The sequence below is a fragment of the Mustela erminea genome, chromosome 17 (genome assembly GCF_009829155.1).
Source record: "Mustela erminea isolate mMusErm1 chromosome 17, mMusErm1.Pri, whole genome shotgun sequence".
NCBI lineage: Eukaryota > Metazoa > Chordata > Mammalia > Carnivora > Mustelidae > Mustela > Mustela erminea.
The window spans coordinates 432,690-454,146 of NC_045630.1; the positions used below are offsets into that span (position 1 = coordinate 432,690).

General features: G+C 60.3%; 1 protein-coding gene across 5 annotated transcripts in view; it reads right to left on the minus strand.

Moving 5' to 3' along the window:
• Window positions 1-21,457, minus strand: part of GPR161 (G protein-coupled receptor 161) — a 42,842-nt gene that overhangs the window by 3,347 nt on the left and 18,038 nt on the right. For all 5 annotated transcript variants that reach the window (XM_032318055.1, XM_032318058.1, XM_032318056.1 and 2 more), the window contains 3 exons: window positions 13,615-14,031; window positions 6,017-6,741; window positions 600-704 (listed from right to left, as the gene is read on the minus strand). In XM_032318055.1, the coding sequence (XP_032173946.1) occupies window positions 600-704; window positions 6,017-6,741; window positions 13,615-13,988 (1,204 nt within the window). In that variant the 5' untranslated portion in view covers window positions 13,989-14,031. The remainder of the gene's footprint in view (window positions 1-599; window positions 705-6,016; window positions 6,742-13,614; window positions 14,032-21,457) is intronic.

Here is a 21,457-nt window from a genome sequence, read left to right on the forward strand (position 1 = left end):
GAAGGGCAGCTTGACGCTCCACCTCCAGAAGCTGGCGCAGGGCCTGGCCAGACGAACATCTACGGCGCGAATGAACGTCCGTCCGCGGCTCACGGGCCCCCGCGGGCTGCGGGCAGCGGGATGGAGCCTGGGGAAGGACCCAGACACCTTCCTTTCCTTCAGCTCCCACGAGGGACTCAGAACCAGCGGGGCCTGTGGCCAGCGGCCGACCCACCGGCTGGCGGGCGATGGACGACGGGCAACAGACGTTCGCAGGGAACGTTCTGCCTCCGGAACACCGTCGACGACAGGCGGGGTCTCCGTCTTGGCCCTCAGCCGGCCCCAGAGTTCCGCGGCACAGGCCGCGGCCAGGAGAAGCAGGTCAGGGCCAGGATGAGATTTCCGGAGCTCCCGCGGCGGACACGGACCGCCAGCAGCGGGACACGCGCCGGTCTGCCGGCCGACACGGATGGGGACAGCTCCTGGTCCCCCGCACGTGAACCCTGCCCACGTTCCCCTCCCTGGGGCCTGTCAACAGCCCTATGTGGGGGAGAACGGATCTCAAGTCCCCGTGTGATGGGGAAACCAGGGCACGGAACCCCGGCAGCCGGGAGGCCTACCTGAGTCCTGGGAGCAGCTGAAGCCAGTGTCCCCCGTGCTGCTGCTGTTCCCGAGGGGCTGTCCGCCCGCCATGAGCGCTGTGAGGTGGGGAGACAGGCCCAGGTCTGAAAGGGAAAGTCGGCGCCATCAGCACAGACCGGGCCCCGCTCGGGCGGCCGCGGACCCTCCATCTTCCGTTGTCCCCGCCGGCTCGCCGCTGCCCCCGTCCTGTCTGTCCCTTGCAAACCGGGCTCTCCACCTCCGCGGGATCGGAAGCCCCAGCTGCCCTTTCCCCTTGTTCCTGCCCCGGGGTGTGGGGTGGTGGTGTCCGCACTGTGACAGGATTCCTTGGGCCCCCGAAGAGGAAACTCCCACAAGAACCCATGGCCACAAGGCAGGGGGAAGGAAAACGGGGGCAAATGGTCCTGGGAGGTGACCTCCCAGTTAAACGGGATGCGGGCGCGCCGTGACCTCCTGAGATCCTGCCTGAATACTGGAAAGGAACTTTGAAGAGGTGCAAACCGCCAAGTGGGAGAGAATGCCTGTAAGCCAGAAGGTGGGGACGGGGTCCCAACCCAGGGAGCGGGGCCCAGCGGCTGGGGAGGCCAGGGCAGAGACGGGTCTCACCCAGGGCCCCAGAGCTCCGGAGCCAGAGGCCCAGCGGCATCTGCAGCAGGTGTGGCTGCACAGAAAGTCTCTACGGGCGGCGGCCCCCCCACGCTCTCCCCAGCCCCGGCTCCGCTGTTCGGCCCCCCTTGCTGGCAGGAGGGGGAACCCGGAGGCCCGGCCTCAGAGACCCCGCCACGGCCGAGGCGACCCCAGACAAAGCACGGGCGCAGCAAGAGGCCACAGTTAACGTGGGCCGCCCCCCGCCCCTCGGCCTCCTGAGCACACGCGGGCCTCGCCGCCGGCACGGAGCGTGGCCGCTCACCGGACACCCAGGGACAGGGTCAGCGTGAACGAGATGAAGGAACACGGGAGAAACAAAGAGCCTGGATCTCAGAATGAACAACGGATGGAGCTTAAGAAGTAAGAAAAAGCGTCTACACGAGTCCCCAGAGAAAGTCGCGAGAATGATGACGGCGTGAGCACAAGAGCCGGGGGTTGAGGCCGCAGTGGTCACGAGGAGCTCGAGGAGCTCGCGGCGCGGACACCTGCGCACGCCGGTCCGGCTCAGCAGGAAGGCCCGGCCCGGGCCGAAGGGGCCCCCCGTTCTCTCGACTCGCACCGCAGCGCTTCGGAGGCCTCGAGGGGACGCCAGCGGGCTTTCTTCCTGCCCCGGAGCCGAGGGCGCATCGAGAAGGGCAGGCTTCTCTCCGAGTCACCCTCCGTGAACTTGGGGAGTCGGAGCGTGTTGGCGGGGAGGCCGGGGCCCAGAGAAGACCCCACACGCGCTCGGCCCCGTCCCAGGCTTCGGTCTCAGCATGGAACCGCGTGGCGGGGAGCCCGGCCTGGGGAGGAGCCCGTGGGGGGCCAGGCGCCAGCGACTGGGATGGCCCAGGCCGTGGTGGTTTGGGACACATCTCTGAGCCTGGGTGAGAGCCAGCACACGGCCCGGTCTCCAGCAGCCGGACGCGTCGTCCGAGCTAGACCGCCGTGGCTGGGCGGGAAGGTCTGGAAACGGCCGCCAGGCGGCCCTGCCCGGGCCTGTGTTCATCCAGCATTTACCACTCTACAGCGGGCACTGTGACCCTGGTTTCTCGCACGGAACAATACCACATCTGCTGGGTTGGGCCCAGTCCAAGCCCTGTTACAGAATTAAAAGAAAAAAAGGAAGGCACCAAGTTGACGGGCCCTGGGGAGCTGGTCAAGCCTGTGGTTGTACCAGAGTCACTAGTGCCTTTAGGAGGCAGGAAGCGCCGCCGTGCGCTCTGGGCTGAATTGGGCACATGGAAGTCGCCGGAAGGCCTCCGGGAGGCACCAGGAAGGATGGTGCAGAAGCCAAGGCCCCGCGGTGGCCTTGCGTCCCTCTGGCCCAGACCGTCCCCAGGGGCCTGCAGCAGGACCCGGCTCCTGGGTGTGTCCCCGGCTCCTCCCAGAGGGCGGCGGGGACGGCTCTAACCCTGTTCCTGGAGCTCCAAGCACCAGGTGGCGATTGTACCGGCTGCCTTCACACGGCGGCCAGGCTCCCCTCCCAGCCTGGGGTGGGCCCTGGGCTCCCCGCCCTGCCTGCCGGGGGGGTCTGTGGCAGCCGTGGGAGAGTTGCTGGAAGGACCGTTGGGCCTTTCCCCGGAAGGGCCCTGACAGCCCGCAGACGCTGGTCAGCCGGGGCCTCGCAGGACCCCTGGGAGCGCTCAGCTCCCCTTCCCGCACTAGAAGCCCGTCCAGCGCCGGGACTGGCCCACCCACCACGAGGTGGCACAGCCTGACAAGGTCAGGGGCCCCGAGATCCGCACCGCTCGGGGAGCCCCGCGGGAGTCGGTCAGTAAGCCCTCCCAGGCAGGTCTTCTGGTGGCTCCCACAGGAGGCACGAGGGAAAACCCAACCCCTTCCTGGCTCCTCTTCGGCCTGGGGCTAACACGGCGAGAAAACCCAGGCTCACCGATGACGGGGGTGCGGATCCCAGGCCCGGGAAGGCCCTCTGAGCTCCGGTCCCTGCACTTTTCTACCCAAAAGCATCTGTCAAAACTGTTTTCCCTCTGCGGGGAACGACCAGCCGCTGCCTAGGGACTCACCAGCCAAACCCAGCAGGAGTCTTCCGCCCCGTCTCCCGGCCCTCGGGCTGCACCCTCACAGCTTGCACGGAAACCCTCAGCCAAAACCGAGGTCTGTCCTTGTGCTGCCCCCGCTGCGGCCTCGGCCCGTTCTTCTACTTGCCCCGTTCCTAGCTTCCACGGAACATAAAGCAGCTCCTACTTTTTGCCTGGAAGCCTAGTGATTCTACAAAGCAAGTCAATCAGAGAAACGAAACCAGACCCCGCATGCGGTCCTGGCTCACGAGACCTACTTGGAAACACGGACCAGCCAGGGGCAGGGGACGGCATCTCGGTGGTTAAAATCCTAGGGTACAGAGAGAATCTTCTCCTCTGATAAAAAAAAAAGTCCCTCTCTTGGGGCGCCTGGTTGACTCAGGTCAGGCTCTCAGGGTCCTGGGATCCAGCCCCGCGTCGGGCTCTCTGCTCAGCGGGAGGCCTGCTTCTCCCTCTCCCACTCCCCCTGCTTGTGCTCCCTCTCTCGCTGTGTCTCTGTCAGATGAATAAATAAAACCTTTAAAAAAATAAACACAGTGGAAACGTCTCTCTAGGGGAAAAAGGATCCCTTTCTTGATCTCAGGGTTGTGAGTTCAAGCCCCGCGCTGGACACGGAGCCGACTTGAAGAAAAGCAAGCACAGATGGTCCCCACCCCCTTTCTCTCTCCCGAAGCGACACTCCCTCAACCCACGACGTGAATCCGCGACGCTGGTCTGTCGCTGCCTCGCGGGAAAGCTCTCCTCCTGCACCAGCACCGGACAGTCAGGATGGTTATGAGCGGTTTCTTTCCACCCTCCTGAGCGGGAAGACGGGAAGACGCGGGACTTCTCCTCACTGGGATCTGAACTAGCTGTTCCCAGCCGCCCTACGTGCCTTCAGAGCCTCTCCCAGCAGCCCCTCCAGGTGAAAATCTCCCTCAAACACGACCCAAAACATCTCTCTAACAACACAGTACTGACTGCCGGAGGCAGAACAAGGCTAAAATCCCGGGTGAAGGCTGAGGGAGAGAAGACACTCGCACAGCCTCAGCGTCTTAATTACAAAGGAAACAACAGTGACTTTACGGGGGGGACCCACCAGATACCCCTGTATGGGCTGAGTGTGTCTCCCCAGAATTCGTAGGCCCTAACCCCCGGCGGGACGGCATCTGGAAGCAGGGCCTCTGGAAGGGAACGAGGAGCTGACGAGGTCAGGAGGGTCAAACCACGCGGCTTGCTCTGTCCTGTCCCCCCACCCCGCGAGCCGCAGCAGGGGGACAGCTAGGAAGAGCTCAGCGGAGCGCAGCCAGCGGCACCCTGACCTGACCGAGAGCCGTCCGTGCCCGTGCTGGGAGCCCGTCTGCGGCGGACTGCGACCGCACCCCGAGCCTAGACAGGGAGCATCAAGGCATCCCGGACCAGTAAGAAGACATAGGTGCTCCTGACGTGACGGTTGGGTCGGCGGCTCCAGGAATGCAGGAGAAACAACAGAAATGACCGCCCGGCCACCATCTTCCAGGCCCCCCGGCCTTTCCTCAGCCCTGACTCTCCCGCCGTAAGGATGTGTGCCCAGGTCACGTCTCCACAAGCAACCTGATACCTGTGCAAGAAACCGGCACATCAGGGCTCCCCCGACCTCCCCTCCTGAATACGGCACCTTACACGGCTGTGAACCTACGCCCGGTCTTAACCCAGATGAAAGACCCACTCGACCGCCTGCCGGCGCGACTGCCCCGACTCCTCTCGGGTCACGGCACCTCGCCCGAGGGCGCCTTTAATGAATCTTGCCTGAGCCCACCTCAGCCGCTGTCCTTTATCACGTCTGTGAAACCTACTGTGACCACGACGGGAGCGCGGCACCCCGCGGCCGTCCCGCCCGAGCACACGACCTCGTGCCGACCCCGAGAACGCGCCGGCGAGACAACGCGCGGGCCCGTCCGCGAAATCCCCGACCGCTGCCCCGCGGGGCGTCACGGAAGCCGAGGGAAGCATGAAGAGAGCCAGACAGAGAGAGCCAGACAGAGAGAGCCGGGGCAGGAGCGGGAACGGGGTCCCGGCACAGACGAGGGCGGGCTCGGGACGGCGGTGGAGCCCGAGCCGACGTCTAGTTAACGCGCTGCCCCGAGACCAGTGTCTCAGTTTCGGCAACTGCCCTGGCTCGGCCGGTCGTGAACACCGGGAGAGGCAGGGTGGGTGCGACGCTCCGTGCCACTTCCCGGCGCCTCTCCAAGTCTGCATTAGTCCAAAATAAAAAAGGGTTAAAAAAAAAAAAAAAGATCTCTCTAGAGTCATTGCTCTGGGTCTCCCCACAGGCCGAAGGCCCATCTCCAGAAACTGCTCCCACGTCAGTCACCAGAGGGAGGCGCTGCTTCACACGCGGGGGACGGTGACATTTCAGCGGGGGGCAGGGGCACGTGGCCCAGGAGGGGTGCGCTCGGGCCGGGCGGCCGAGGCCAGCGGGAGTGCCCGTGAGCAGGAAGAGCTTTACGGGACGCTGGGAACGCGGGAGGGAAGCGCGGGCCAGGAGCGCAGGCGGCCGGCCCACGGTCCGGTGTCGGTAGAAAGGCGGCCAGCGAGCCGGGGCCGGCCTGACAGAAAACACACATCTGAGCCCTGGTGTCCCCTGCCTTGAGCTGCGGAGCTTGCGGAAGGGACCCAGGAAAGACGCAGGACGCTCCGCAACGTTCCTGCCCCGGAGGACACCTGGGCTTGGAGGCCTCGAGCTCACCCACAGGGTCCCTCCTGGTCCCGGCACGTTCCCACGTCACCTGTGATCCTGTTGGAGATGCTGAAGAGCCGGGACGTCCTCTGCCGCTGCACGAACGGCTCCCGGTAGTACCGATCCCCAAAGCACATGCCCAGCAGCTCCTTGCGGACCGTCTTGTTCCAGAGCCCGTAGATCAGGGGGTGGCAGACGGCGCTGGTGAAGGACAGCCACGTGGCCCAGGTCTCCAGGGCCGGGGAGACGGAGTTCTTACCCCAGAGGGCCTCGGAGGTGATGACAAGCATGTACGGGCCCCAGGTGACGGAAAAGGCCCCGAGGACCACCAGGATGGTGAGGAGGGCTTTGCACTGGTTGGCCGAGTAGACCACGCCCTGCAAGGCGGTCCTCCTACTGCCGGACGATGAGGTGGAGGTGCTGGAGTTCTTCCTCCCGTCCCGCCGGGCGTCCTCCCCCGCCAGGACCACTGTGCCACAGTGCACCTTGCGCGCCTTGACCCTGGCCACGCGGAAGATGAAGCCGTAGCACACCAGCATGACCAGAAAGGGGAACAGGGCGCACCAGATCTGCCAGAAGGCCGTGTAGCCAGGCTCCCGGTGCCACGCGGCCACACACATCCACTTGAACTCGTCGAACTCCACGGACGACCAGCCAAACAGAGGTGGCAGGCAGCCGACGAGGGAGTGAAGCCAGATGTAGACCAGAGCCATCACAGCCCGGTTCCCCGTGATCTTCATGGGGTACGCCATGGGGTACAGGACAGCGTAGTAGCTGGAGAATGAAGGGAGACAGGAGAGGAGTCAGAAGGGGAAAGGATCCCAGAACGGGCCCCAGTGCCCTCCGACGTGAGGAGCCCGGATGAAGGTCTGACGCGATCCAGCCGCGGCGAAGGCTCCCAAAACAGCTCCTTCCCTCACCTTGTCCCTGACGTGTCACAGACGGGGCCAGGTTACACAGCTTTGTGCGAACCTTCTTCCTTCAAGAGCTGGGTGCCAGGACGAACCCAGAGCTCAGGCAGTCCTGTTCCCAGAGCCCGGTCAGAGCAGGAGCTGTGGGAGTTCTGCGGGACCCGGCCGGATCACCGCGTTGCGGGCATGAATCCCCTGAGATCAGTTTTCAGAGGGTCATTAAACACCAGAGTAGCGTGGGCGCCTGCGTGGCTCAGTCATTTAAGCGTCTGCCTTCAGATCAAGTCATGATCTCAGGGTCCTCAGGGTCCTGGGATCGAGCCCCGCATCGGGCTCCCTGCTCAGCAGAGTCTGCTTCCCCCTCTCTCTCTGCCTGCCGCTCCCCCTGCTTGTGCTCTCTATCTCTCTCCCTCTCTGACAAATAAACGAATAAAATCTTTTTTTTTTTTAAAAGATTTTATTTATTTATTTGAGAGAGAAACAGTGAGAGAGAGCATGAGCGAGGAGAAGGTCAGAGGGAGAAGCAGACTCCCCATGGAGCTGGGAGCCTGATGCGGGACTCGATCCCGGGACTCCGGGATCATGACCTGAGCCGAAGGCAGTCGTCCAACCAACTGAGCCACCCAGGCGTCCCAAACGAATAAAATCTTAAAAAAATAAAACCAATAATATCAAAGGACTATGGAGTTGATTCATCCGACGACCTTTCGCCGAGGGCTGGCTGTGGGGAGCCCTGTGACGTCACCAAGAGGCAGTGAGGAGAGGCAGAGGGAGACGGAGCAGCAGGAGCACCTGGGCTGCTGAGAGCCGCACGCCGGCCGCACGCCGGCCGCACGCCAGCCGCCTGGGGCGGCGAGGTTGTCACTATCCTCACCGTACAGATGAGGACACTGCAGCAGAGAAAGAACCCGCAGCCTGCCCAAGACAAGGGGCAGAAACAAGTCCCATGGCCCAGGCCAGCGGGAGGCCACCTGGCGGGGCTGGCTGCTGGTCCCTCAGCCCTGTGTGGAGGGGCAGGCTGGTCAGGGCACCTGTTTCAGGGGTCAGAGCCAGCTCCTGCCAGAGGTGGCCCCCAGACCCGGGTCTTCACAGATCAGAGGCCCTGGCCAGGAGGAAGTGAGGAGACGCAGCTGGGGTCAGGGGTGAGCGTGGAGAGGCCAGTGCGCGCCCGTGGGGAAGCTGCCCGAGCACCTTCAGACAGAGGCAGAGCAGAGGCAGAGCTGGAGGTCAGCGGCCAGGGGTCAGGGCGTGCGAAACCGTGCAGGCCTGAGCCTTGAACCGGAAGGATGAGAGTGTGTAGACCGCGGGGTCGGAAGCGAGCGAGTCCCCTTCCCACCGAGACATTCTATCCAAAGGAAATGCTGTTTAATGACTAACAGGGTTGCCCCACGAGGGCAGCATGTGCGAAAGAAGGGGTGTCCGTGCAGACGCCGCCTGGAACAGGCAGGGTGTGAGGAAGCAAGCGCCTGTGCTCATGAGCGTCACACCCTCCCGTGAGGCCTCGTCCCCACCGGCACCGTCCTGAGTCACCCCTGAGCACCAGCAGCTCAGGGACAGGGCCACAGCCTGAACAGCCCCCCGCCATGCCTCTCCCGGGGGCGGGGCACTGCACCCTTGTGAACCACCGTCCCACCCGAGGACAGCCTGGGACGGCTGACGTCGGGCGCAAGCTCGGGCTGAGACGGGCCTGGGCAGACCGCGGTCCTGACTGTGGGCCTGAGGCACATCGCTCGGCATGGATTACGGCTCCATCGCGCACGGCCTGGGCTGAAGCCGTCGCAAGCTCATCCCTGAGTCTGCACCTTGCAACGTCCATGCGGCCCAAGGAAGGAGGGCGCCTTCGGAGCTGGATCGCCTGGGCGCGGGCGGTGACTGCCTGTCTGTTCGGGGCTCTGCCGTCTACGAGCTGTGTGACCTCAGGGGGCTGATTCACCCTCTCGGGGTTTCTGTTCTCAAACACGGGAACCGCAGGAGCCCTGCCACAGGTCTGCTCCGAGGACTCAGCGGGCGGGACAGAGGGAAAGGCCCGGAGCGTGCCTGCTCCTCACACGGCAGAGGGGCCGGCGCCTGGCTTCCCCCATCCACCAACCTTTCCCCTTCCTTCCTGAAAACGAGAGCCCAGATGTGTGTGCTGCTCCCGAATGCCATGACCGGAAGGGGACACTGGTCCCTCCTGAGTCCCAGGAGATGAACCAGGCCACTCTGGGGGGGTCTCCTACACCGTGCCAGGTGACGGCCGAGACCCTGCCCTGTGCGGCACCATCCCAGTGCACGACGTGGAGCACGTACGCTCGGGCCAGGTGGAGGGGCGCCTGGGTGGCTCCGTGGGTAAAGCCTCTGCCTTCGGCTCAGGTCTTGATCCCAGGGTCCTGGGATGGAGCCCTGCCTTAGTCTCTCTGCTCAGCAGGGAGCCTGCTTCCTCCTCTCTCTCTGCCTGCCTCTCTGCCTACTTGTGCTCTCTGTCTGTCAAATAAATAAAATCTTTAAAAAAAAAAAAAAAACAAGGCAGAGATTTCAACTTCACTTTCTTTTTTGTGAGATTTACTTATTGAGAGAGGGGGGGAGGGCATGTAAGCAGGGGGAGGGGCAGAGGAGGGAAACCTGCCGAGCGCGGGACCTGATTCTGGGCAGAGGGTTCCCACAACCCACGAGATCACAACCTGAGCTGAAACCAAGAGTTGGATGCTACGTGCCGAGCCGGCCAGGCGCCCCAGATCTCTACTTTTCTCTGCCTCATTAAGACTCTGCAGGCCCTCTGACCTCAAGACCCCGCGGCACGAGCCTGGGTGTGGAACCCAGGACTGGGGGACGTTGACCGTGCGGCTCCTCGGACCGACTCCGGCCTGGCGGTCGTAAAAATGATGACAATTAATAAGCTGTTCTCCAGAACAGAGCCTGTGGCTGTTCTTAACACGGCTCGTTACTGTTGCTTTACGGCCGGACTTCTCATGCTCCCCACGGCTCTGGGTCCACCACGGACCACAGTTCTGGCCACGAGCAGTTCCGGTGGGACATGACCGTGAGAGTGCGGCCCCAGCTGGGCCCTGCATCCCCTCGGGGTGCGGGGGTCGGGGGCCCGTCTCCCAGAGTCAGAGCGCAACCATTTACATCCAGACCCTCGAAGCACCACCCTCGTTTTAGGGGCTGTTTTCAGTTTTTGTAAAATGCACAGCTCTGTGAAGATGCAGAACATTCACTCCACATCTGTCCACCAAAAAAAGAAAGAAAGGATTAGGATTTCATAGATTTGAAACTTCATTTCTTTCCACTTAGCCTCATTTAGGCCTAGCTGCAGGCTGAAGGAAAGCACAGAAAAGCGACCGCCCGCTCCCTGCAGGCCATCAGAGGCCGAAGCGGAGGGCTTCCTTGGCCTTCCCGGCGCCCAACCGGCTGCCGGAGCTCAGTCTTCTCTCCAGCGACTCATTTTTACGCAGGAGCCCATGCTCGAGCCCCAGTCCCACCAGAGGCCCCCGCCGTGTGGCGTGTAACTGAGCTGCCGTCACGCAGCACTGCTGGATGCCCGGCGGCGCCCAGGACGGCCCGCAGCAAGGGTGACCCGGCCCCACACGGCAGCACCGCCAGGCTGGAAATCTGGAGCCCCTGAACCGCCCGCCGGACCTGCCGGGCGCTCGCTTCGAGGTCCGTGGGGCTGAGGGGGAGCCCGGCCTTCCCCTCCTCACACCGGACGAGCCAACTACCGGCAGCGTGGGCTTGGGCGGGTTCACAGAGCCCCACTCGGCCCCTCTGCAGGATGGGGGTCGGTCGAGCTGCTGCTCACCGGCCGGGATGAGAGTTCATTAAAAGCACAGTGTGGCGCCTGGCAGGGGACTGGCCAGCAGCCCCTCCGGTTGGGGTCACGACCAGCACCTAGGATCCCGCCTCTTCCGCTTTCTCTGAAACGCGCCCAAGTCTCCTCCTCGCCCGGTTCTCTCTGCCGGGTCTCACCCGTCTTCTTCTCTCGCCCTCCACGCCCTCCAGCCCCTCCCCGTCTGTTTCTCTCTCACACGCACAGAGTTGCATCTTCAGGTTTCCAACAGACCAGGGCAAATACGTGACCTCCAAAATCACCGAGATTGAGTAAAATTAACTTACTGAAACTGAGCAGGCAGGAGTGCCGTTTGTCATTTAAACCGACAGGATCAAGGTACCTGGTCCAGTCAATCTGCATCTTGAAGCCACGTGAATGACCAATAACAAGAAAACCAAGCGTGTGTGCCCAGAAGCCACCTGAAGACCCCAAGTTTCACGCCGCCCCCACACTCGTCACAGGGGTCCGCCGGCTCCACCTCGGCTTGCAGGGCAGAGACCGGAGACCTGCCTGTCACCGCAGGGAGGCCGCGGTCCCTTCTCCACTCCGGCTGGGTCACCAGGGGGCACCGGCGCCGGGCTGGGGGTCTGGGGCGCGGGGATCGGAGCTCCAGGGGGACACGGGCGCTGCCGTGAGTCGCGGGTGTCAGCCGGTCTTCAGCCACGCCCCTGGTCCCCAGCAGCGACGGACCCACATGCCTCCCCTGCTCCCCAAGCACGCCCGGCCCCGTGTCCCTTCTCTCGGCTCCACGGCCCGGCGGTCCCTCCGGCACAGTGACGTCCTGCCTACTCTGCGGTCCACACAGGGTCCCACCCTATGTCCCTGCCCCTGCGTGGGCTCCCTGGCGTGTCTGTTTCTCTCATCCGGTCGTGTCTCCCCAGCCGCCACCGCTGGGCCAGGCCTGCGTCCCCGAAAAACTGTCACAGAAGAAGCGGAGGCCGTGCCTTCGCGGGCGGGTCCTCCCCACCGCTTACCTGCCTCTGGTCCTACTCGCTGTTGGACTGATGAGCCCACGTGTCCCCTTCCCTGGGGGCTTGCCCAGCCTGCCCCCCAAAGTGGGACAGCAGCTGGGCCGTGCCGTGGTGTTTCGTGTTCACCACCACACCCGCCTGCCCGCCCGCCGCCCCCACCCCGTGAACTCCCGTAGACGAGGTCTGCCAGCCTGAGGACTCCACCCAGAGCCTTCCCTGGCTGGCCGGCCGCACCCCAGTGGGAGAGAAGCGGCTGGATGGGGTCAGCTCTCTCCGCGGTGCTGCACTCTGACAGTGGGACCGGACGCCCTGCTGAGCTCACCGGGAACCTGACGTTCAAGTCAGCAGACGACCTTCCCATGCAGCACGATCTCCCAAGCGTCCACATAGAGAGGACCCCCTAAGAGGCACTTAAAAACAAATCCCCTTCTCTGCTCTAGCCGTGGGCCCTCACTCTGTGCCCCACAGGACCTGGGGCCCAGGAAGGGACACGCAAAGGGACACGATCTTTAAAAAACAGAGAAATCAGAACAGGGAGATCCCACACCTCCCCACGGCCAACAGGGTGCAGTGTTCTCTTTAATGTGACGTGATCAGCCTCGATGGGCGGCTGACAGCGGCGACTGCAGTAAAACTCTGTTCGAGCTTCTGAAAACCTGCCTTTGACGCAAGAATCTTAAAAGTGTGTTTATTCCAACCAAAGCCACCACTCCCCACATGCTCCTCCAAACTGCCATGGAGCAGAAAGCCAGGAAGGGACAGTAAAAATAAATCTCAAACGGCAGAGGACGCACTGCCATGCATCCATCAAAAACCATGTTCTCAAAGGGCGTGTGGCGTTTGCAGGCGGGAGGCAGAGCTCATGATCGCTTCTTAACTAGAAAAGCGAAAACCACACGAGTCGAGAAGCCCATTTAAAGAAACAAGTTGGGGGTGCCTGGGTGGCTCAGTGGGTTAAAGCCTCTGCCTTCGGCTCAGGTCATGATCTCAAGGTCCTGGGATCGAGCCCCACATTGGGTTCTCTGATCAGTGGGGAGCCTGCTTCCCCCTCTCTCTCTGCCTGCCTCTCTGCCTGCTTGTGATCTCTGCCAAATAAATACATAAAATCTTTAAAAAAAAGAAAGAAAGAAACAAGCTGTACACAACCAAAACTTACTAGAGGCAAATACACTAAACACTAAAACCAAAAGATTGCGTCTGAGGGCTGGGGTTACGGATATTTATTCTAGTCTTTACATTTTCTGTGTCATTTTCTTCGGGGGAAAAAAGGTAATTAGAGAGGCCAGCTGACGAGTTCTGACCACTCACTCCCTTCAGCCTCACTCCACAGCCACAGAGCGGCAGGGTCTGGCCTTGGGCCTGGTGGAGGTCTGGGCTCTGGGCGCCATCCAGCTAGCCCTCACCAGCTGACACGGATGGTCCCGGGGCAGCCCAGGGCCGTGTCCCCTCGTGATGAGAACTCCGACTCCGTGTTTGCCCTGCCTCCGGCTGGCCTCCTCCCCCAGGCGCAAGGTCAGCCGGCACCTCCCTCAGAGGCAAACACCTGCCAGTGACGAATGCAGCGACCACCAGCAAAATCCTCAGAAGCACGAGGAGCGCAGGGGCCCGCCCGACCTGCCGGACAGCAGGTCGCCCCTGGGAAAGCCTGACACACCGCCTTTCCCAGCTTCTTTCTCTCATCTGTAAAGCAGGCGTCAGAGGTTTCAAGAACTTTGTTTTTTAAGCATTGGAGTCTCTTGTAAAAAAATAAATAAATAAACCTAAATGCAATGAAATCAGAGGTGCCCAGAGTGAAGGAAGGGCTGGAGGAGGCAGAGCCTGCTCGTGTCCCTGCAGAAGCCCTGGACGTCCTCCCAAGGAGCTGAGACGGAGCGGAAGGCCCAGGACCAGACGACCTCCCGGGGTCCCCCCCCACACAATCCGTCCGTACTCCTTCAGTTCCCTGGGGCCAGCTTACCGGTCCACGGCGATGACCCCGAGGGTCAGCATGCTGGCCGAGCTGATGAGCAGGTACAGGAGGGCCGAGAAGTTGCACCAGACCACACCGAAGACCCATTCCCTGCGGACGGAGCTGGTGGCCACGAAGGGCAGCACCAGCACGGACAGCAGGAAGTTGGACAGGGTCAGGCTGAAGACGAACTTGTTGCTGAGGGTGAGCAGGTAGGACTTCTTGTACAAGGTGACCACCACGAGCAGGTTGCCCAGGCAGACGAAAACGGCGATGATGACGATGGTGACGAAGTCGGCGATGGCGCCGCCCCCCGCGCCACCATCCCCGTGCGTGCCGTTACCCAGCTCCTTCCTGTGGCCGAGGGAGGAGTTGAGGCTCATGGTCAGGCACCTCGGCGAGCGGTGGGCAGAACATGCCGGGCGGCTGGAGAAAGAGGGAAGACGGGCGCACGGGGAGACACGCGTCAGACCCCGTCCAACGGGACGCACGCGCCGCCGGAGCCCCAGATCTCCCGCCACCGACCCTCCGCCAGCCATCCCCGCCCCAGCGCCACCGCAGCGGCCTGTTCCCTACAGCCACCCTCGTGTGTCGCTCCCTGCGTCTCCTGGAACGAAGGGCTCCTCCAGTCTAACCCAACCCGCTCGTGTGCCCCAAGGCCAGAGGTTCGAAACCTTTGATGTGCTGGGGGGCGGGGGGCATGATTCTCGGGCCCCGCCCTGAGATGCTGGTCCCAGACTCACAGCCCAGGCCGAGCAGCCTGCATTTTGAACAAGGAGGGGCAGGTGGGCTGCGGTGCTTTGGGGCCCCCGCAATTCAGGGGGTCCACGAACCAGCACAGCAGCAGCACCGGAAGCCACAGAGACGGCCAAGTTCAAGCAGACCCCTGAGTGCTGGACCAGAACCTGCACGGCACCCCGCCCCCGCCGGTCTGTGCGCCCGGGAAGGTCAGACAGCGCGCTTGTCGTAGGGGCTCTCGGAGGTGGCCGAGCGGGGCTCCAGCAAGCGCTGTCCATACTGAGGCCTCATCCCTGTCCCGGTGAGCCGCGGGGAAGGCCGGCAGGGACCTGAGCAGGTACGTGCAGGCCGCTCTCCCCGACGTGCTGTCCTGCTCTCGGGACGCTGGCTCGGGAGCTGGCTACGCTTGAAGGCTGACATCTTAGCACTCGTCCTTCGGGACGTTTCTCCGAACACTTCGTCTACGTTCATCAGCCCAAATCCCACAGATACTTCCTCTACCTGCTCTTGTTCCCGACCAACAGGAGACTCCAGAGGAGGAGCGCTTTCATGCCACGGGCCCGTTGTCGGAAGCCCGAGCGGCCACACACAGCAGAGCCTCCCCCGACCCCCGCCCTTGACCTGACGCCTTTGGCCGGGGAGCTGGTGGCTGAGAGGCCGCTGTCCCCTTCCAGCAGTCCCGAGGGCAGGTCAGAAGGCTTCCCTTCCGAGGGAGCCGGCTGCCGGGGCCGGAGGGTGAGCAGCATCAGACAGTCCTCCCCTCGAGCCTTTAAATGCCTCACCGGTGACTTGCCTCCCCTTCTCCAGTTGTAAGCTCCCTCCTGGAGGATGCCACCTCCAGATCCTTCACTAATTCAGACACTGCTGTTTGGACCTGTTCGCAGACAACGATGACCCTCTTGCTTTGTGGTCCCCAGAACTGAATGTGCCGTTCTGGTTGTGAGCCGCTGGGTGTCAAGCACAGGGGACAGTTTTCCCCATCACCAGGACAATCTCCTGCTACAATCCGCTCTCAGAACGCGTTTCCTTTCAGCAACGGCATCATCGTACTGGGCTTCTCTGGCTGTGCTCAACTAAAACCCAAAACTTACACACACGTGAGTTTCTGTGAAGACAGGTGACCCCAGTCTAGAACTTATGGCATTAATGTTTTTAAGCCTAAATACAACACGTTATTTCTACTAAATTTTATTTTGTGCATTTTGGCCCATATTTCCAGGCTGCTGAAATATTCTGTTTTTATTCAGTTACGCAGTATGTTAGCTACCCCCGCCCTGCGCAATGAACATTCTTTATAGGTTTGGCTTCTATATCTGAGTCTGCAAGGTTATTTCCGGGTTTTGTCCCTTTTCTGTGAGTTCTGAATTTTGAATTTTGTTAATTCTTGTAAGTAAACTATTGGGATGCCTGGTCGGTTAAGCGTCTGCCTTCGGCTCAGGTCATGATCTCAGGGTCCTGGGATCGAGTCCCGCATCGGGCTCCCTGCCAAGTGGGGAGCCTGCTTCTCCCTCTGCCTGCACCTGCTCTCTCCCTCTCTCTTTCTCTCAAGTAAATACATAAAATCCTTAAAAACAAAAAACAAAAAAACCTCTTGGGGCGCCTGGGTGGCTCAGTGGGTTAAGCCGCTGCCTTTGGCTCAGGTCATGATCTCAGGGTCCTGGGATCCAGCCCCGCATCGGGCTCTCTGCTCAGCGGGGAGCCTGCTTCCTCCTCTCTCTCTGCCTGCCTCTCTGCCTGCTTGTGATCTCCTGTCTGTCAAATAAATAATAAATAAAATCTTAAAAAAAAAAAGTCTCGCATGGTTTGTCTCCCTCCCCATCCCATCTTGTTTCATTTATTCCTTTTCTCCCTCCCCAAACCCCAACATGACCCAAGGTTTTAAAAAGGATAACAAAGAAAAAGAAAAGCCAAGAAAGAGAAATCCATAGGTACCAGAAACAGAAAATTCAAAGCCAGAGTTACAATCCCACACCTGTGGCCAGAAGAACATGAGACCTAGTTCACTAGGGCCGAGGCCTTTTATGTGGGAGGGTGACTTTGAGCTCCACGAGCAGAGAACCGGAACAGAAATCCTGCATAAACAGTGGGTTCTAGAAGGGCTGTCCCCTCCGCGGAAAAGGGATTAGAAAAGCTCCTCCCACGGGCAAAGGGAAGCAGCAAAAACATAGCCATCGACCTGAGGTTCTGGGTGGAGGATGAAATGCTTCCTTACATGAGAAATCAAACACAGTCCTGTGCCGCGCTGATGCGGGCACCAAACCCATGCACTGTGCAAGCGGCAGCGGCAGAGATCCAAACTGATGAATCCGTGTAAAGGTTAACGGGGACGAAAGTGAACACAAAATGGCTCTGTTTGTGAATTTCCAACACTCGGTGAAAGCGAGCGCACAGCATTCATGCGGAGGCAGAGTCAACAAAACAAAAAGCAGAACTGACGTTCCAAGAACTTACACTAATAGGAAAAAAATGAATGAAACTTTAAAATAAATGCTATTAAAAGCTTTAAAAAGAAAAGGGGTAAGAACCATAACGAAAGAGCAGACATCATGAAAAAATGGTAAGCAATTGCAAAAAACAATCAAATAGAAATTCTAGAAATTAAATTTTAGTTGTCAACATTAAAAACTCAGTGGTTATGCCGAGCAGCAGATTTAGCTAAAGAGAAAGACGATGAACTGGAAGATAACTCTGAGGAAATTACTCAAAATGCAGTTAAAAAGATTAAGAAACTGAAAATACAAAGAGCCAAGATTCAGGAAGGATAGGATAAGAAGATCCAACATAAGTTCGACGGGACGGCAGCAAGGGATTAGACATGTGCACAGCAGACACCTACCACCAGGCTCCTACCCAGCCACCATTCTCGTTTTTCTCCTATGGGCAGGCCTCTGACTTAGTGGTGGTGGTACCCTCTGCCCAGCGACCCGGAGATGGCGGGTCCCACCCAGTTCTGAGAGCTGGATGCTGGGTGGTCTAAAGTAACCCTCGTGTCCCCTTTTCTTCCAGTCCTGGCAAAATGGTCGAGGAGAAGTCTGGGGTTGGTGGAGGTGGGAACAGGGATATCTGAGGAAGGCTGCTCTGGTCTCACAAAGACGCAAAAGAAAAATCTCTTCCTGAAGTCCCTAAGGGCGAAGAAAGCACAGAGCTGTGGCAGCCGTCTTGGGATCCTTGGAGATGCTGAGCCAGCGTGGTCAGCATGGCAACAAACGGTCAGTCCTCGGGCCACTGCATCAACAAACCTTCAAGTCACTTCATCCTGGCTTCTGGTTATGGGATATACCTTTCTTAAAATGATTTTTATTTATTTATTTATTTATTTTTATTTGACAGAGAGAGAGAGATCACAAGCAGGCAGAGAGGCAGGCAGAGAGAGAGGAGGAAGCAGGCTCCCTGCTGAGCAGAGAGCCCGATGCGGGGCTCGATCCCAGGACCCTGACACCATGAACTGAGCCGAAGGCAGAGGCTTACTTAACCCACTGAGCCACCCAGGTACCCCTTAAAATGACTTTCAGATCTATTGTCAGTTAAGTTTCTATTACTTGAGTCAAAAGCATCTAACCTGCATTAGGTCGCACCTACACTGTCAACACTGAGGTGGACACAGTTCTTAAACAGGGGCTGAACTTCTCTAGAGTTAAAAAAACACAAGAGTCCTCAGAATGAAAGGGCATATCGAGTTCTAAGAGTAAATCAGAGAAAGTCTGGGATGCGTGGTTGGCTCAGCTGGTTCAGCCTCTGCCTTCAGTTCAGGTCATGATCCCAGGGTCTTGGGATCACATCCTGCATCAGGCCCCCTGCTCGGTGGGGAGTCAGCTTCTCTCTCCTCTCTGCTTGTGCTCTCTCTCATTCTCTCTCTCAAATAAATAAATAATCTTAAAAATATTTAAAAAGAAAACAAACAACAAACAAAAGATGGAAAGAAATTAAGAAAGCACTACTGGTGCGTGTTACTGTCCAGCAGCCCCACAGCTGGCTTGGGAGCTGAAGCACGGAGAAGGAGAACCCAGGACTGCCGGATGAGCCCGAGGTCCTCTGGTCCAACCTTTCCCAGGAAGCAGACGCGGTGTGGGAGCCAAACAGCTACCCACCAGGGAAATCCGGAATCCTGGGCTCCGCCAGGAGGCCTGCAGTAGGCGGCACAAGCCGCAGTCGATCTCTCAGGGGTGAGCCCTTAAAGAACAAGAGAGAGGCTTGGAGCGCCCCCGCCAGCGGACGTGTCCTGGCAGGCGGCCGGATTCCGCAGGGCCTGACAAGCCGGAGCCCGCTGCACCGGCGGCAAATCCACGGGTGACTCACATCATCACCTGCGGGCCAGGTCTGCCGCCAGACACGAATGGGGTTCAGAACTCCCACACTCACTGGGTCCTGCCTCGGGCTGCAACTCTGACACAACACGAGTATCTCCTGGCTAAGGGGCTTTTTAAACATTTTTATTTATTTATGTGCTTGAGAGAGAGAGAGAGAGTATGTGCAGGGGAACGGGGGCAGAGGAAGAGGGAGAAAAAGAATCTCCAGCAGACTCCTTGCTGAGTGGGGAGCCCGCTGCGGGGCTCGATCTCACGACCCTGAGATCATGACCCGAGCAGAAAACGAGAGTCGGACGTTAAGTGACTGAGCCCCCCAGGCGCCCCGGGACTGAGGTTTTAATGAACGTCTCAGAAGTTACTCCTGACAGGTCACCCAACGCTCCCTCCTCCTCCCGGCCGCGGCTCAGCGAAGCAGGGACGTAGGTCTCTCGCTGCTGCCTCGCCCTGCGGCCGTTCCCGGAGACGGTGAACAGTCTGGCGGGTCAGCCTGCAGCCGCGGCTCCAAGTCATCCAGGGCCGAATCGCGACACTCAACTACGTGATCAGTATCGTTGTGGGTTAAAAAACAAGGCAACAGTACTGAATATCGAGACACGTATCTACTGTGTTTTAGAGTAATTTCCGAGAAGTAATTCTAGAAGTACCTTGACCTGCAAACACAGAATTAGTGCAAAGTAAGGACAGATTACCTCTCGTTCAATTGTGCAGACTTGGATAGTATGGTGTCACCTCCTATTTCTTTTTCTTTTTCATCTCTGTATTTGTCCGAGAGCGAGAGAGCACAGGCAGGGGGAGCGGCAGGCAGAGGGGGAAGCAGACTCACGCTGAGCAAGGATTCCGACGCGGAACTTGATCCCAGGACCCAAGATCATGACCTGAGCCGAAGGCAGACGCCCCACGACCGAGCCGCCCAGGCGGCCCCCCTCATATTTCTACCTAGAAGTCTGACTGTCATCAAGGGCAGCGAACCCACCGCGGGTCGGCGGCCACAGGACACCGGCCGGGGGGGTGGCCAAGCAGGTGTCCTTGGCACTCCGGGAGGGCGCTCACAGGCGAAGCTGCGGGAGCCACGGCGAGAGAGGAAAGGGCGAGGGGCTGAGAGGGCCGTGAACCCCCTCAGACGCTGGTGGGAGTCTGCGACCGACCCACCTGCCCTCCTGGGTCCCGGAGCCGCCGCAACTCCTCTTCACGGAGGTGAAGCAGGCTGGCTTCTGCCCCTCGCAGCTCCGAGAACCCCAGCTCGTACTCAGACACGCCATGGTCTGCCCACGAAATGCCAAGACCCCACTGTTTTGGACATTAGCACCGGGGACCGGGACGAGGCAGGCCCGGCCTTCCCCGGCCTTCCGGAAACCGCACGCCCTCCCGCTGCGCTCACGGAGCCCGCACGGCTGCAGCCAGAAGCACTTCGCCCCCGGCCCGCGCAGGGATGTCTGGGACCAGGAGGTCCGCGTCCCAGTCCACAAGCCCCTAGGAAGGCAAGGAGGCCCCCGACCCCTCCATGGCCCACAGGAGTGAGGCCACCAAGGGGCCCCTGAGAGCCCGCGGACAGCAGGCCCGGCTCGGTGGGCACCAGAGGCCGTGCAGGTCAGAGGCGGCGGTTCTCCTGGCGGCTCTGATGCGGGGCCACGGGATGTGACAGGACACGCCCGTCCTCTCCTGAAGTTTTCTCAGAAAACCAGTTTCTCGGGGCAGGAGAGTCTCCTCCAACGTCCTCAAACCTCCCGGCAAGGGAGCGGCTCACTGTGGTCTGCGCCTGTCTTCCCGAGGAGCCCAAGCGGCCCAGAGGCTGGGCCCCAGCATCGCTGCCGGCGGGTTTCACGCCCATCAGATACCAGGCAGGCGCGGAAGACGCACCAAGAAACAGCCCCGCAGGCCGGGACGTGGCTCTGAACTTCCGAGGAGCCAGGCGAGGTCCCGGCAGCACGGCTCTGACCCTTCTCACAGGGGCTCGTCACCTCAGCACCTGCAGACGTCACACCCGTCAGTCACTGCTAGGGGCGGGGGTGGAGCTGGGGAGAAGGTTCTGGTAACTACCTTGCTTTGCACTAAGGTCCCCGAGATCGATGGTCAGCCCAGCCCCTCCTGCGACAGACCAGATGAGAGCTGGGGAGTGATCATGAGATCCCCGGGTGCCTTCCCATACACCTGCCATCCCTCCTAGCACTCACGTGACCGTTGTCCCAAAGGCGGCAGGCGCAGCAGGCTGGCCTCTGCCGGCCCAGAGCCCCTTTGTTCTTGTCCCCTCAAGGCCACCACAAACCTAGGAATGTCCTAGCTCCAAGCCTCTCACTGCACACACAGAGCAGGTCTGAGCTCTGGTCTGCTTGGGAAAATGCTCCGCAGAAGGAAAAAACACGGCGGTCAGAACCACAAATGGCCCTAAGTGAGTTCCTGATGTGACCCGAGTGAGTTCCTGAAGTGCAAAACCTGGCGCTGGGCCCCTCTGCACGGACGTTATCCACTTGCGTACCTCACCGCCCTTGACAGCAGCCTTCAGCGGCGACTAGAAGGCTGGAGGCTCTCCACAGACTGTGACCGCGCCCACAAGGGTCAACACTGAGTGCCTCATGGCGTCCCAAACCAGGTGCCCGCACCTCAGCACGGAGACTTCCCAAGGCTTGGCCCTTGACCCATCCCCTTCTCCCGAGACCCCTGAGACTCTCATCCATTTCCAGAGTGTTATTAATTATTTTTAACTATTAATAAACAGTATTTGCAAAACACCGTGAACATACGACGTGTCCCGACAAGCATCATCTCATGAGATCATCTGGGCAACTTCTGAAGCAGGATTTGGTCAAAAT